The sequence below is a fragment of the Nuphar pumila genome, chromosome 1 (genome assembly GCF_984573655.1).
Source record: "Nuphar pumila chromosome 1, dmNupPumi1.hap1.1, whole genome shotgun sequence".
Classification (NCBI taxonomy): domain Eukaryota; kingdom Viridiplantae; phylum Streptophyta; class Magnoliopsida; order Nymphaeales; family Nymphaeaceae; genus Nuphar; species Nuphar pumila.
Window position 1 is genome coordinate 31,507,335 of NC_143249.1, and position 15,796 is coordinate 31,523,130.

A 15,796-nucleotide genomic window follows, 5' to 3' on the forward strand; every position below is an offset into this window, starting at 1 on the left:
ATTTTCTCTCTTTTAATATTTTGGGGTTATTTTTTACTTTCACGAAGTTTCTCTCCTCGGAGTCAGTAGATCCCTCAGCCATGATTCCTTCCTAACAACAAATTCAGTCTGATTGTATTTGAACTCGGTCATAAGAGAGGATCCAAATGAAGGTTTGAGATTGTAGAAGCGATCTGAGGTTCCAGAAACAATCATCTAGGAAGAAGGCCACGCCTGATGGAGTCTAGAAAGATAGCAAGAAGCCCACCACCAATGAAGATAGACCATACTGTCAAATTGTGGGGATGTCCCTGTAATCTGTACATGGTTCCAGAAACAATCATCTAGGAAGAAGGCCACGCCTGATGGATCCAAATGAAGGTTGTGAACGCTCCATCCTTAGTGACATCCCTGTTGGTGTCCGTAGTTAGATTCTATCAATGAAGATAGATAGACCATACTGTCAAATTGTGGGGATGTCCCTGTAATCTGTACATGGTTCTCAAGAAAACGACCCATGAGACTGAATGGTCCTTGTTAACTGTTGCCCACCACCATTTACACAAGAGGGTTGAGTTTTTTATGCATAAGCTAGGAATGCCGAGCCCACCCCGTTGCTTGCTTGGGTAGGGTGACGGCATCCCAGCTAATGAGAGAGCTCTTCCGATTAGGCAGCACCCCACTCCATAGAAAATGTCGAATGATCATTTTCACAAGTTGATGTTCGACTTTCTTAAGCATGCTGAAGACAGACATAAAATAACTTGGGATGGAGCATAGTGTGTGTTTGATGAGAATAAGCCGTCCAGTAAACAAGAGATAACATGCCTTCCATGTGTGAAGTTTGGAAGAGACTTTATCAATAACTAGTTACAATAGTAGAGAAGAGATTTTGGCACACACATCACAAATGTCAAAAGTTTTTTTTTCTAAAACCTTCATTTTCAAGACAGTTTTACAACCATGGATTGTGGGCATCAAGTTTCTTCAGAAAAAAATGTGTTTTCTCATGTTTCATGCATTTTTATTTGATAGCTTATTCAAAAAAGAAAAAGAAAAAAACCCATAAAATCTTAAAAAAAGATCTTTTAAAAGTTTGTGCTTTGTTGCTTTTCAAAGTTGGCTTTCACATTTTAAACTGAATTTTCTAACTTTCTTCTAAAAAGTCTTTTTGCTACATTAGAAGAAAATTTATGATTCTTTAAACAGAAAATGATCTTATTCTATGGCAAAAATGACATATTTTTCAAAATATCCCACAATTTCTAAAATCCGCCCCATGTCCAAATGTGTGGTGATGTCCACATATAATATGTTGCAAAATTCAGTGAAATTCGCACTCTGAAATGACCATCACAAATAATGTATGACTTTCATGAATCGTGCCTGTGAATCTCCCTGTACGAATTGAATTTATGGTTGTGAAAGTCGTAATTAATGACTTTTGCATTTGTCATTGCAAATATGATATGTATATGTGGAACTGTTGACTAATTTTCAGATTTGCCCAAACAATGTAAATATTGGGGATGTATACACATTGTGAATTTTCATATGATGATCATTAAATGTGACTCTTAGATTGTTTAAAAATCATTTGTCTTCACCCTAAGGCTATTTTTGGGATAAACTAAGGCTTTTTATAGTCCCCAACATGCTTTTCTCCTGAAAAAAAATCAGTAACTATTTTCAATGATTCATCGGTGGTACTTCATCATTGAGTTTTTCAAAATCATCGGCGGCAAGTTTTTTCGATAAGTGCAAGTTTAATGGTTGAACCAATTATTTTTTTTAAACATCAACTTAAATCAATTATTTTTTTAACATTGGTGTAAGTTAATTATTTTGTAGAAGAATTACATGGTTTTCAAGTTATCTTTGCATGTTCAATAACTTATTCCATTTTTTTTAAAAATCATGTGTGTGAGTGACTGTTTGTCTAACTAGTTATCTGAAATCATTTATTTACTTAATGATTTGTATTCATCTATCCTTCAATTTGATTGTTTATATGTTGCATATCTTGTATTATAAACATGATTAGGGAACACTTTTTGTTTGTTTATTTCTTAACGATTCAAAATTTTGTATTGTCAATAGGCTATTTTGTTTATTTTTGCAATGCTTTTTCATTAGCCTATGCCATGTCTCTATTGCACACCTATTTACCTATATTTCTTGTTTTATTATTGTAAAAAATTATAAATTTTTTATTATGATATGGTGATTGAGAAGATTGTCTTGGAGCGAGTCACACCCACACCATTTGCTAGTCCTGGAACACAAAAAAAAATCCAAAGAAAAATTATACACTAGGTAATACTTTCTACTTTAAAGTATTGAGTATGCTTCACATGGGCATATGGGTAGAGAGAGAGAGTCAGCTCAGTGGCCAAGTGCTTGAGTGTCAAACATTTATCACAAAAAATACAACATCAGTAAGTTGAAACCCAAAAATTTATGCTTAAAGTCACAACAACTAACACTTTCAACGTGACCCAAATAACAACTGACATTTTTAGTGTGATTCAAATCTAAGGCTAAATATGTAAAAAAATGTTGACGAATTTATGGCCACACTCACATCTCCTATCCCATAAGCATCTAAAGAGAGGGAGGGAGACTCAATGGTGAAGAAGTTTGAGTCATTAGCTCATTCTGAGGTTGTTACTAACTTCAATGTCTAGCTAAAGGAAGTTAGCAACGTAGTCACTTGCAATGGCAGTGGTGAGATGAAGAGGAAGAGTGTATAAAATAGAAGGGAAGGATCTTGAATAAGGGTAGAGGAAGTACCTCAGCAAGTAGAGAATAAAGAAGTTGGAGATGTCGAGTTAGAGATTGATATTGAGGGTCCTCAAGAAGTGGAAGAGAGTGAGTGTTCTTTGGCTGGATCAGATGCTCAACCAAATATTGAGGCTATAGTGGAGAGTGCACAGGAGGATGCTCAGGGGGATATTGAGGTTGGGCTAGAGAGTGCACAGGATGATCCTATGGAGGATTATTTTGAGGGTTCAAAGAAGGATCCTTAGGAGTTCGAGGTTGATATCCTAGTAGAGGAGCTCTTGGAGAAGAAAGTGCTTGCTCCGAGGAAGATATCACAAGGAATAAGGTTCAATGCTCATTGACAGATACTTTATTCATTTGTTATATTGTATATGAATGTTTATAATATGTTTGCAATCATTGTTAATTTTACATTCAATCATTGAATAAATTATCATATGTGTGTATGTGAAACTTGTTTTTAAGATAACTAGTTTGATTCTTATAATTCAATGTTTAAAATGTTATATATATATATATATATGTGTGTGTGTGTGTGTGTGTGTGTGTGTGTGTGTGTGTAAACATGTTTGTAAGATCACTATATTGAGTATTGTAATTCATTGATTAATTGTGACTGCAAGATTTGCATCGACAAGATTCAGAGGATCCAACAAGTTGTATACATTGATTCTACTGGTTCCAAGCACATGAGCAATTTATAACACAAATAGAAAAAAATGAAGGGCATGCTAGTTCAAATGCATTTTTTAAAGTTCTTGAAGAATACACCATGGAACATTGATCACAATCACCTAGAGAACGTTGTGCAGCTTTAGAATTTGGCAACCAACACATTTTAGTTTAAAAATATTGAGATTATCATCATGTTGAAGGATGTGATACAAATCACTATATTTAAGTGTCATAGGGAGCCAGTGAGTACACATCAGTAGAGAGATTTTAAGCACATTTGTTGTGTTTATCTACAAGCGAATGAGGTTGTATTTGAAGGTTAAGGCTCCACTTTCATGGTTGAAGAAGTATTATGATCCTAGCAGAGCGAGAAGAATAAAGTGAAAGATACCATGTGTTGGAGAAAAGGTGGTCATAAGCTAAACAAAGAGGTTACAATATTCTTGTTGTACTTCTTTGGCACATGCTTATTCATCAACATTGGTAGAAAGTCAATCCATATCTCATACATTCAACTTATGCAAGACCTGGATCATGTCAATGAATATGCATGGGGAGGAGCCTCACTTGCATACCTATATGCAAGTTTGTGTAGCATGAGCCATGAAAGATGAAATATTTCTAACATGGTATTGTTGGATATATTTATTCCTTTATTGTACCTAAACTTTTAATTTATACTCAAATATTATTTAATATTATTGATATATTATATTATATATTAATCTAAATCAATCCTTGTATTGATCTTTATAGGTTTGAATATGAGAGCACATATCCATTGGATGGCTCCTGAGATCCGATCATCTCCCTGAGTTTTCATATGTTGCAATGTAGAGTTGGTCACACAATGAAGAGGAGAATGATCGAAGAGTGTTGGGTCTTCACATGGAAAGGGCCCATTGTGTTGCATCGTTGCGTAGGCTGACTAGGGCACATGTAAGTATTCTTGAAATATTTTTGTATATTTTTATAAATAATATGATATAAGATTAACAATGAATGAAACTTTGGTTTATAGGTAATATGGTGCCCCTACAACGATGCGAAGGAGGAGGAGGAGAAGGAGAAGGAGAATCATGATGTGGTTTTGCAAGCGAAAGACATCATGAGGATAGCCATTTGGTTGCACAACATGAATGAAGTTAAGTGCCAAATAGCCAACTAAGTGGTTTGGTAGTTTGGGTTTGTTCAACAACCACCTCGTCGCTCTTATGTAGTTAGTAGAACCATTTTGGGAACAATAAAGGATCAAATGAAGGATTACCCCACGATATTTTTTTATGAACTTGAAGACTAGTGTGAAGGCGGCAGAGGAATCGACTTGTCATCCATAGTATGTGCTTGCGAGGATGAGAATGTAGCTATTGACAACCTACAGTTTGCAAGCAATTCCTTCATAAAGAGGGACATTGAGGAGGAAGAACTTGAGGTTAGGAGTCTGAAGCATAGAAGGACTACAAATCAAGCAGACATAGAGTTGGCTCTTGCACTGGCTGAAAACTGCATGTTGAAGGAGCTGCTTCAATCAAATGAGTCTATTATATAGACTCAAGCTGACCTTATTGCTAACAAGGATAAGGTCATCAAGGATCTACGAGTGCGCCTAACGCATCCAAAACAATGACTTTTATTTTTTATTGTTTTATAAGTGATTGTAATGAAGTAAACAATATTTTGTAAATAATTATAAATAGTTGTAATTGATTTTGTGTTTAACAGCATAACAACAATAAGTTTACATTTAAATACTTTTGTTGTAATTGAATTTTTGTTTTTTAAATGTTATAGCTTGAATATATATTTATAAATTTCAATATTTTTATAAATGTTACAACTTGAAGTTATAATTGAATTGTGTATTTGTTGAATGATAAAAAATGTAAATTTGAATATTACAAGTGAATTCTTGGATAACACATAAATTTGAATGTTAAATCAAGTAAATTCGAATGTTACAGGTGAATTATGTATCTATTAAATGTCATGAGATATAAATTTGAATGTTATAGGTGAATTGTGAATTATAACTATGTTGAATGTTACATATTTGCAAAATTGGTTACCTATTTTTGAGGACTGGGAACTCAAAAACCAAATTTTATGAACAATGACCAATATTTGCGAATGTACACTATTATTTGCAAAAGATAAGTGTATTCAAGACTTTCGTAGTAATAAAATGCAGAAATGATGTACATATTTGCAAAACCGGTTACCTATTTGTGAGGATGGAGAACTCTGCAACCAAGTTTTGAGAACAATGATCAATATTTGCAAATATACACCATTAGTAGAAGATAAGGATATTCAATACTTTCACAACAATAAAATACATATATGATGTGCATATTTGCAAAACTAGTGATCTATTTGTGAATTTTGATGTTGCAAACATACACTAATATTTGTAATTTTTTGTCTAAATATGCTAATTTATTGCTAAATATGCAAAATTTCACTTAAATATGTAAATTTTCTACATGTTACAGAACATCTAACCTGAATTAAAGTTAAACATCCAAAATTTACAAATACAACACCAAAAATTTAAAGAATATCCAAAATTTATAAAACATACAGAATATAAAAAATTTAAAAAATATCCAAAATTTATAAAACATACAAAATATCAAAAATTTAAAGAACATCCAATTGAAATTGAAGTTAAACAACCAAAATTTACAAAACATCATTAAATCTATCAAATTTATATTTAAAATTCTGCCAAATTTATATCCAATGTTTCACAATGATAATAAACTTAGACTCTCTAAAATAAACCACAACTCAACTTCCTGAATCTTGTCATCTGGCACCTTATCGTTCGATGTTTCCTCCTCTACCACCTTTTGTTTTCCTTTGGACATTTCATTTTTTGTTGCATTCTTTTTTTGTTCTTTATCGCATCCTCAACCATCTTTTGGGCACTCTCCAAAGATGTCTTTTCTCTTAGTGTTTATAGAATTTGATCATATGCTGCCTATAGTTTAATACTTTATTAAAAAAATGTTATTAGTAAACAACTAACTATAACTTATATTATAAAAATACAACAAAACATGACATATAAATACATACCTACATAAATTTAAATTTAGTGTTTCTGTCCAAATACTGTATATACAATAAAATAAATATATCACAATCATACTTGTAACAATCATGTACCAAGTAAAAAATATGTAATACACAAAAGAGTTAACAAACATATGCAAAGTAATTACCTATTTTTTTATTGAAGAATACCCTCCATGAGACAGGTCATTCAATCGGTGTAACAGTGATAGTCAAACCAATCTATAAAAAAATAAACCTACAACACAAAATTAAACCTATCCAGTATAAGTGAAAAATAAGCACATTATTGAATAAGTAATGTTATCATACTAGATGTCTTATGTTCGCATCTGCATTGGTTGTGAACCTTGTGGAATTGTATAGCATGAACTCCTTCGCATTCATATTCATTTTTTAAAAAACCCAGTGTTAGTTGTCCGAATTGATAGGAATTAAGATCTGCAATATAAATTGAGTTTAAGTTCATTGTGTACTTGAAAATTTATGTTTTGTATACATAAATATAAGTATGCAAAGTTGTCCAACAAATACCTTGTCAGATTAAAAAAAAAGATACGGCAATTTGCCGGTCTCCAAGAAGGAACAAGCCCTATCTTGTATCCCTTTAGTTTTGCACATTTGTTACAAATGGTTAATGCTTACCAGTTAATTTTTATTTGTCGGTAGAAAAACAACAAAAATATCATTTTTGAGACTCACAGAGAAATACAAGAAAAGATAAATAGTCTTTAACAATTTCGCTCATGTTGTCATGTCCTGGAATGCTTGGAGTTTTTCTATGAATCTTGCCAGATGCTACATAATCAAACTATGTAATACATTTATGTTAGATTAAAATGAGTTTACATACAAATGTAACAAAAAAATAAACAAACGAATGTACAAACCTAATACTTACGTAACTTGCCAATATAATTTTTTTTTTGTAAAATTAATGCTTTTTTTTACTCTTCTCATTGTTGCACATCTTTTTATCTCATTAACCTGTTCTTATAACCAATTGAAATTGAATATAAACACATATATACATGTTAGTACCACTGATTGTATATACATATAACTTCGTTCATTTATTATATCACAAGCACCACAATTGAGTCTTCGCTTGAGGGTGGGGGTTTGGTTTCATTTCTGCTATCTATTAGATTTTATGTGCTAAAATCTCAATAAACATCTTATTTTAATCCATATTTTTTTAAACCTTGCTCTACCGAAAAAAAAGAGAATTCAGGATTTTTCTTACAATATGACTCGATTCTGACCCGGACCAGATTCAATAGTAATGAAATGGATCCAATTAACTATTCAAGTTAGACGCATAGGGATCTAAGTATGTTTTGCAAAGTTTCATGCTGAACCTGACTCTGACCAGAGTTTTTAAAGTCACACAAAGTATATATATTTTAAAGTCTAGTTTATGTTGTCCGTATCCAGACTTGAGTATGGTTTTGCATGTACTAGGTCTGGTCCTCACAGGCAGTTAGACCCGGTACAAGGACTGTAGAGTTGGACTCAGATCTCAATGTACCTAGATTGAGTTGGGATTTTATCATCCCTTCTATCATAGAGTGTATAATAGCTGCAGCCCCCTGTGGTCCATCACTTATAAAGTATGAACGAAGAGTGGCAATCCACTCAAAGAATATTGCTGACAGAAGTATTTAAAACTCATTTTCATGTGTTTTGTAATGTTGTCAGTATAGGTATCGGCCCTGAATCGTTGGGCCACCGATTCAGCTGTATCTGCCCCTACCGAATACTCAGCTGAACTGTTTTGTATCGGCCTAAAAATAATAAAAAATTATTACGTCTCAATCATAACATAATTATTAAAATATTTTTTTTTAAATATTTTTTAAATAATATTAAAAATAATAATTTTTATATTATTAAAAATAACCATTTGAAACCTGCAGGGAAATTCTGCCGATACGATGTGTATCGGCCCATATGCACTGATACTGATAACATCTTCCTTGCTTCTTTTTACACTTCTTGTATTTGTTGCTTTCGCACATCTAAACCGTTCTAAAGCACTTGCTCGCTCTTTGCACCCGCTGGCTCCATAAGGCATCAAGGGCAGAGAGCCAAGAATCTAAATTAGGGTGAGCACAAGTAGAGGTGTCAATAAGTCAGGTTTGACTAGAATCCAACCCATACCAAACCCTATAGAATTAGGGTTTGGTGACAAAGAATAAGGACTGATTAGAATCTAGGTTGGATTTTAAGGCTCTGATTAATATATAAAGCCAGATATAGTTTGTGAAATTTCATACCAAAACTCAGATCCAAGACAAGTTTCGGTTAAGACCCATGGTTTTTCAATGTTAAAATCGGTTCATGTATATCCATCGAACTCAAGTCCGAACCCAATACCAGCACCTCAAAGCCAAAACTAAGTTCAGACCCATCTAGGTCCAAACCAGATCCAACCTATTGACACCCCTTAAGCATAAGCGCACAGTAAAAAGTAAACGGTAATTGCTAATAAATTATACTAACAACATGTTAAAAAAAAAATCCCACAAAACCCTTAAAATTTAACTAAAATCAACCACTCACTATTTATGGAGTAATGCATAATGCTAAAACCTGTTAAATTGCATAAAAAACGCAAAAAACCCTATCCCTAATTAAACATTCATGCTATTAAAAAAAATAACTATATCAAAATCCCTAACCCTAACAAACATCATATATTTTGCCAATTGAAGACAGGACAAAACCCTTAACATGAATTTAAACCATAAAAACCCAACCTAATAATTATTGGATCAAATTCAACTCTTATTGGATCAAACTCAACTCAAAATCATTCACATGACCACCTAAATTTCTCAAATGACTGCCCTTACCAGCCAAACCGAGCTTAACACCTATCATTCAGATTTGGCTTGTTAAGCCTATTTATGACTTTAAACTAGGGGTGGGCATCAGGCTGGCCCGGCCTGCTAATGGACAGGGCTGACCAGGCCGTTGATTGGGCCGACCCGGCATTTTTACTAACGGATCGGGTTTTGGCTTGGTTCTTAAGGGGCTCGGGTTTGAAGAGAAGCCCATGACCCGGCCCGGCCTGACCCAATCTTAAAATGCATAAATGTTTGACTGAAATTATGAGTTAACAGAGAATAGCAAGTTCTCAAGCAACTAATTCCTAATTAGTGCAACTAGTTAGGTAAATAGTAATAATTAACAAATAAAGTCCTAGCAAAAGTTCAACGGTTTGGGACATTTGAAGTGGTGATATCTTTTCTTTTAAACTTGTGGTCTTTGCTGGTTTTTATCATTTTTGAGTTTTAGTTAGGTTTTTTACTTTTCTCAAAATTGTGATTCTCTGCATTTCTAAAAAGAAACCTTTTATTTATTTTTTTTACAGTCAGCCATTCTAAGCTTGGACACTTGTTGCTGTCGAAGCCAGCAAAAGGAGTTGGGAAATCTTTTCCAATTCCCTCTCCATTGGAAAATATAATTAGGAAATATTTGGCTAGTTTTTTCCTAATAGGTACCATTTTGTTGTAGATATGAGAAAAAAATGATCAGTTGTTTTTCTTTCCTCATAATAAATTTCTTTTCTCAATCTGTCACTTTCAAGTGCCGCTCTCTATAGCACAGTTTCGGTGGGCACACTTTTGGACTAGGGTGGGCCCTGGTCACACAGGCCTAAACCTCACTGTTAGGGTATTTCAGGTCAGGGTGAGCACAAGCCCACCCTAGCACCAACCTGCCTCTGTCCCTACAAGGCACTGAGCCAAGTTGCTGTGATGAACACAGTTTTCTGGGTCCGAACCTACCACCAAAGCAGTCTATTATGGTCAAACTGGAACTCACTCAGGAGCTAAGAGGGAATGCCCATCATCCAGCCGAACAGGGAAAGCTAGGGTTAGCCAATTGGGCTGGGTACCCTATTGACTGTGGGGTGCCGGTCTGTTATAATGAGGCACAGGTGCAAAATGCAGCCCAGGCCCAATTCAGCTTGAACCGAGCTCAGCCTGATTAAATAACTGAGTTCTAATCAGTAGGGGTGTCAATGGGTCAGATCTGGTTTGGAACCAAGTAATCCAAACCAGATCTGATTTTGAGGTGTGGGTACTGGGTCTGAACCCAGGTCTGATCGGGTCCGCTATAAGAAAGATTATATTCGGGTCCTATAAGGATTACATGAACCAGGCCCACTTTATACCCGGTATTTTTTTTTATCTTTTTTTTTTATATTGAAAAATCACAGGTCTTAACCACGTCAAACTCGGGTCTGGATTGAAATTTCACAAACCATACCTGACTCCATGCACTAATCGGATCCTTTGGATCTGTGCTGGTTTCTAGTTGGACCTCTTTTTTTCTTTTATCACCAAGACCCTACGGGTTGAGCCCGGGTCGAACCTGTCCCATTGACACCCCTGCTAATCAGGCCGGGCAAGCCGTTCAACCTGGACAGTCTGGTGGTGACCTCGCTATTAGTTATGACATAACCGCTAGTGGTCTAGGGAGAAAAGGAGGGTTTCCAGCGCGCGCGTTTGGGAGAGAGAGAGAGATAGAGAGCGTCCGTTGATCTAGCGTTATCAGAAAGTTTAACACGATCTCCTTCGTCCATTTTGACTACTACTACTATAACTCTTCTTCTTCTTCTTCTCTCTCTGTTGCAGGTTTAGTGCTCTGGAGAATCGAAGAAATTGAGAGATATCCTTGTTGTTGTTGGAGGTGTTCTTAGATTTGCCTGTTTAGTTGTTTCTGAGTTTGAGACTTGTGGGGGAGCAGATGGATCGGTACCAAAGGGTCGAGAAGCCGAGGGAGGACAAGCCCATAAACGAGAACGAGATAAGGATCACCACCCAAGGGCGGGTGAGGAACTACATCACTTATGCCACCACCCTGTTTCAGGTACCCCTTTTTCTCCTTCTTCCTATTTAGAGAATCGCAAGTATTGATTCTTCCGATAGGTATTCCTTGATCGTTAATTTTTCCGTTCGTTTTTTCCATTATGCAACGCGCTTCTGAACCATGGAAAATTCAGGTTGGTGGAAGGCCTTGATGTAAAATATCCATTGGTATTCAAATTCTGGTCCTGGATTTGTGATGCTTTATTGGGTTGGGTAACGTCGATTGGTGTAAATTGGAATTTCCCATTTTTCTATAGATTGTGTTTATTGGTGCGATCGTTTATAAGATTTAACTCGTCATTATTTTAGATAATGTGTGGATGCGAGCGATAATGGGTGTTGGTTTGAGTTGAGCATTGCATAAGCGTCTTAAACATTGTTGAGTTCCTGTGAGATCTCTCTGTATGTGGCATAATTATAAATTTTAGATATTCATTAGACTGTTGGAGATCCCATGCTGAGAGTTTGAAAGTATTTTTTTATAAATCAATATCACAGATATCGCTAATATTTTGAGAATGTCATTAGATTATTGCCATGTGATAAAAAAGAAAAGGATTAAATAGGTAAAGTGATTCGGTATATCGCAATAATATTTTCATGATAATATGGCGATATTATCGTGATATTTTTAGTTATTTGTTTCTATATTTAGACTGAGATTTATTTTTTATTTATATTTTGATATTTTAAAACACTTTTATTTGTGTTTTTCAAAAAGATAATTTCTAAAACCTGTTGGTCGTATCATCCCACATCAATAAGAGAACCTTTCTACGAGGGTGTAATTCCTTGCGATGTATCCATCTTGCATAAGTCTGGATCAAGATCATGAAGACAAATCCATACTGGAATTGAGGGGGACATTTATGGCATCAGTCTCATACTTGGTTTCCCTCCTTGTGGTATCAACTGCTTATGAGCTACCGAACAAGGACTCTTCCGTCATAATTTATGCTATATTGGTATGTCTTTTTGCATGACTCCCTATTTAACATCGCGCCTTTCTTTAATGATGGAAATCTTGCATTAATTTGTTTCTTAGATAACTCATATATCATAATTACATCCTGTTATTCTCATAAGACATCCCAGAGGGGTCCTTTGCAGGTGTTAAAGTGGAACTATGTTCCTGTAATGATCGTTGGGAATGTACAGTTAAGTATGTAATCCAGTACCTCCAGCTTTTAATGGTTCAGTTGTCCCAGCAGAAATTTGTTATGGCCAGCTACTTCCAACCTCTGCCTAAATATGTAATCCAGTACCCGTTAGTGGTTCATTTATCATATTATGTGTATCTTTTTCTTTTGATTGATTAAGCTGCTTCGAAAGAATTGCATATCGTCTTCATTTCCTAATCTGAAAAGAAGGGGAATTGTTTCTTTAATTTTTAACAATTGGTTAATCTGATCATGTGTAGATGGTTTCATATGCATTATATCCTAGTTATAGTTCATATTCAAAATTATAATTCTTATTTTTCATTTCATTTTGTCAGTTCAGTATTTGTTTTTCTTCTTTCAGATTCTTTTTCCCTTTTTTCGCCTTTATTTGGTTAACCTTTAGTATGGATCCTACTGATTATTGTCCGCTTCATTAACATAGTTGGGATGGATTTTTTGAAGGGATTAATCAATATTGTGAAAGACGTGTTCTGGTTGGATCTAATTCTAATTGTTTATCTGGCCATGTCTTTTAGGAGAAAGGGTCCAATGAGATTGTCCTTAAAGCCATGGGGAGAGCAATCAACAAGACTGTGATGATTGCAGAATTAATAAAGGTGGGTATGTGCATGCACATGTGAACTATTTAGTTTTTCTCATTCGCTGCATATCTTTCATTGCAATAGTTAATGTCTTACTATAGCTTTGTATCATTGCTTTTTGGATTCTGAGGTTTTTTGTTTTTCTTTGGGTATATTTCTACTTGATCCAGAGAAGGGTAGCTGGCATTCACCAAAACACCTCAATTGGGTCGAATGACATAACCGACGTGTGGGAACCATTGGAAGAAGGATTGCTTCCGTAAGATTACTGTATAATCTGGATCATTTGCTCTCTGATTTGTCAATAATGAAGGGTGCAGTGACAATGGTGTCTCTATTTCAACATGCAGGCTTGAAACTACACGGCATGTATCAATGATCACGATAACTTTGTCTAAGAAGGAGCTGGATACATCATCCACTGGGTAAGTTAAGAATGTATTTGCTGGTTTTGGTTTTGTTTTAATCTGGAGAAAAGAGAAGAAAAGAAATGGCCTTTCATGCCAGACAGGATGTAGCTCTCATGGTTTGTAGATTCCTGCCTGTATTCTAATAGTGACAAGATTAAAGAACATGACTTTTTGGTTTGTTCTAGACTTGGATTTTGATATGCTTGTACTGTTAGTGGTGTATGTTGTTTGCTGATGATATTGTTTTGATTGATGAGTCTAGAGCTGGGGTTAATGCTAAGTTAGAATTATGGAGACAGACATTGGAAGCTAGAGGTTTTAAGTTGAGTAAGAGTAAGACTGAATATATGGAATGTCGGTTTAGTAAGCAACGAAGTAGTGATGGGAGTGTAGTGTAGCTTGGTGAGCAAGAAATACCGGTGAATGATTATTTCAAATATTTGGGATCCATCATTCAAAAGTATGGAGAAATTGATGGAGATGTAAATCATAGGATAAAGGTTGGGTGGATGAAATGGAAGAGTGCAATTGGAGTGCTGTGCGATCGTAGAATGTCATTGCGGTTGAAGGGAAAGTTTTATAGGACGACTATTAGGCCCGCTTTACTATATGGTACGGAATGTTGGGCTGCCAAGAGACATCATATTCAAAAAATGAGTGTAACTGAGATGCGGATGCTTAGATGGATGTGTGGAAATACAATAAAAGATAAGATTCAGAACGAGGAGATACGTAAGAAGGTAGGTGTTGCACCCATTGAAAATAAGATGCGAGAGAATCGTTTACGGTGGTTTGGACATATTCAGCGAAGGCCTAATGATGCTCCAGTTAGAAGGTTGGAGAAATGGGAAAATATATTAGTTAAAAAAGGTCGGGGTAGGCCTAGGAAGACTTGGATGAAGATGATAGGAAAGGATATGAATGCTTTGAACCTCACCGAGGCCATGGCATTGGATAGAAATGATTGGAGGAAAAGGATTCATGTGGAAGACCCAAAATGAATTTCTTTTTTTGGTTCATATCGCTGACCCCAATTGTTTTGGGATGAAGGCGTAGTTGTTGTTGTTTGTTGTTGTTGTTGTAATACCCTCTAGGGGTAAAATCGTGTTTTCACATGTAACACACACATTCACTTGAATATACGTCTTTTTCTTTTCCTATTTTTTCTTTTCTTTTTCCTTATTTCTTTTTTGTTTTTTATATCTTGGAGGGGTCCACATTATAGACGTTGGACCCCTCCAACGGTCATAAATATGACCATTGGAAGGGCTCCAACGTCTATATGGGAGCCTCTCCTTGGGTCCCTTGTAGCCTATAAATAAGGGGTGCTTTCCCCATTGTAATGTCATGCTTTGTAGTGCTTTCTCTCTCAGTAAAAAAATATTTTTATGCCTTTGTGCATTTGTGCTCCTTTGTGAGTGTTTCATTGTGCCTTTGTGCACTTATTCTCTTAGTAAATCTTGTGGGTTATTCAAGTCATTTTTGAACTTGATATTCTTGAAGATATTTTCACATGATATCAAAGCTTGGTTTATGAGAAGCTAGCATGTGTGCTGCATCATCAAGGTGACTCCCTCGAAAAATGTGCCCACTCTTCATTTTTGTATTTTGGCATGGAAATCTCTTGCAATCCTCTCCCCGTTTGACGTTCTACATGAAATAGCTAAAAGAAGACCCGTTGTAGTAAGTGCTCAAAGTGTGAAGATTCTTTTGTCTCTTATAAAGGCTCCTCAATGGAGGAAAAGGATTCACACTTTTCTCTCGGATTCAAACTCAACGGGTCAAACTATCATGTTTGGGCCGATAATATGGAAGCTCATATCAAGGAAAAATGACTTTGGGGTTACATCAAAGGTACGATTCTGAAACCCGAGAAAAAAATTACTATAGTTGAAAAATGTGAAATAAAAGTCCTTGAGGGAGAGGAAAAAGACAAGGCTTTTGAAGAATATAACAAGAAACATAAATAATGAGAAATGAAAAACTACAAAATTCTTTCATGGATTTTTTTCTACGGTTGAGACTAGGATTAATGCTGATATTTTGAAATTTAAAAAGACATTTCAAGTTTGGGAATATCTTGAGAGGATGTATACCTTGAGAAATTTGTCTCACAAATATTATCTCCAAAAAAGGGCTTTGACCCTCTTACAAGACAAAATGACTATTAGAGAATACTTTGCCGAATTATCATTTATTTGGGATGAGCTTGCTATTTTTGAACC

At 35.2% G+C, this 15,796-nt stretch overlaps 1 protein-coding gene across 2 annotated transcripts in view; it reads left to right on the forward strand.

The window, feature by feature from the left end:
* Window positions 1-11,139: 11,139 nt before the first annotated feature.
* The window catches only part of LOC149848579 (uncharacterized), a 35,449-nt gene continuing 30,792 nt past the window's right edge, over window positions 11,140-15,796 (forward strand). Inside the window, exons 1-4 of one of the 2 annotated variants that reach the window (XM_090011855.1) lie at window positions 11,140-11,397; window positions 13,096-13,176; window positions 13,332-13,420; window positions 13,512-13,586. In XM_090011855.1, the coding sequence (XP_089867981.1) occupies window positions 11,275-11,397; window positions 13,096-13,176; window positions 13,332-13,420; window positions 13,512-13,586 (368 nt within the window). In that variant the 5' untranslated portion in view covers window positions 11,140-11,274. The remainder of the gene's footprint in view (window positions 11,398-13,095; window positions 13,177-13,331; window positions 13,421-13,511; window positions 13,587-15,796) is intronic. The other variant, XM_090011851.1, reaches the window with a different exon arrangement.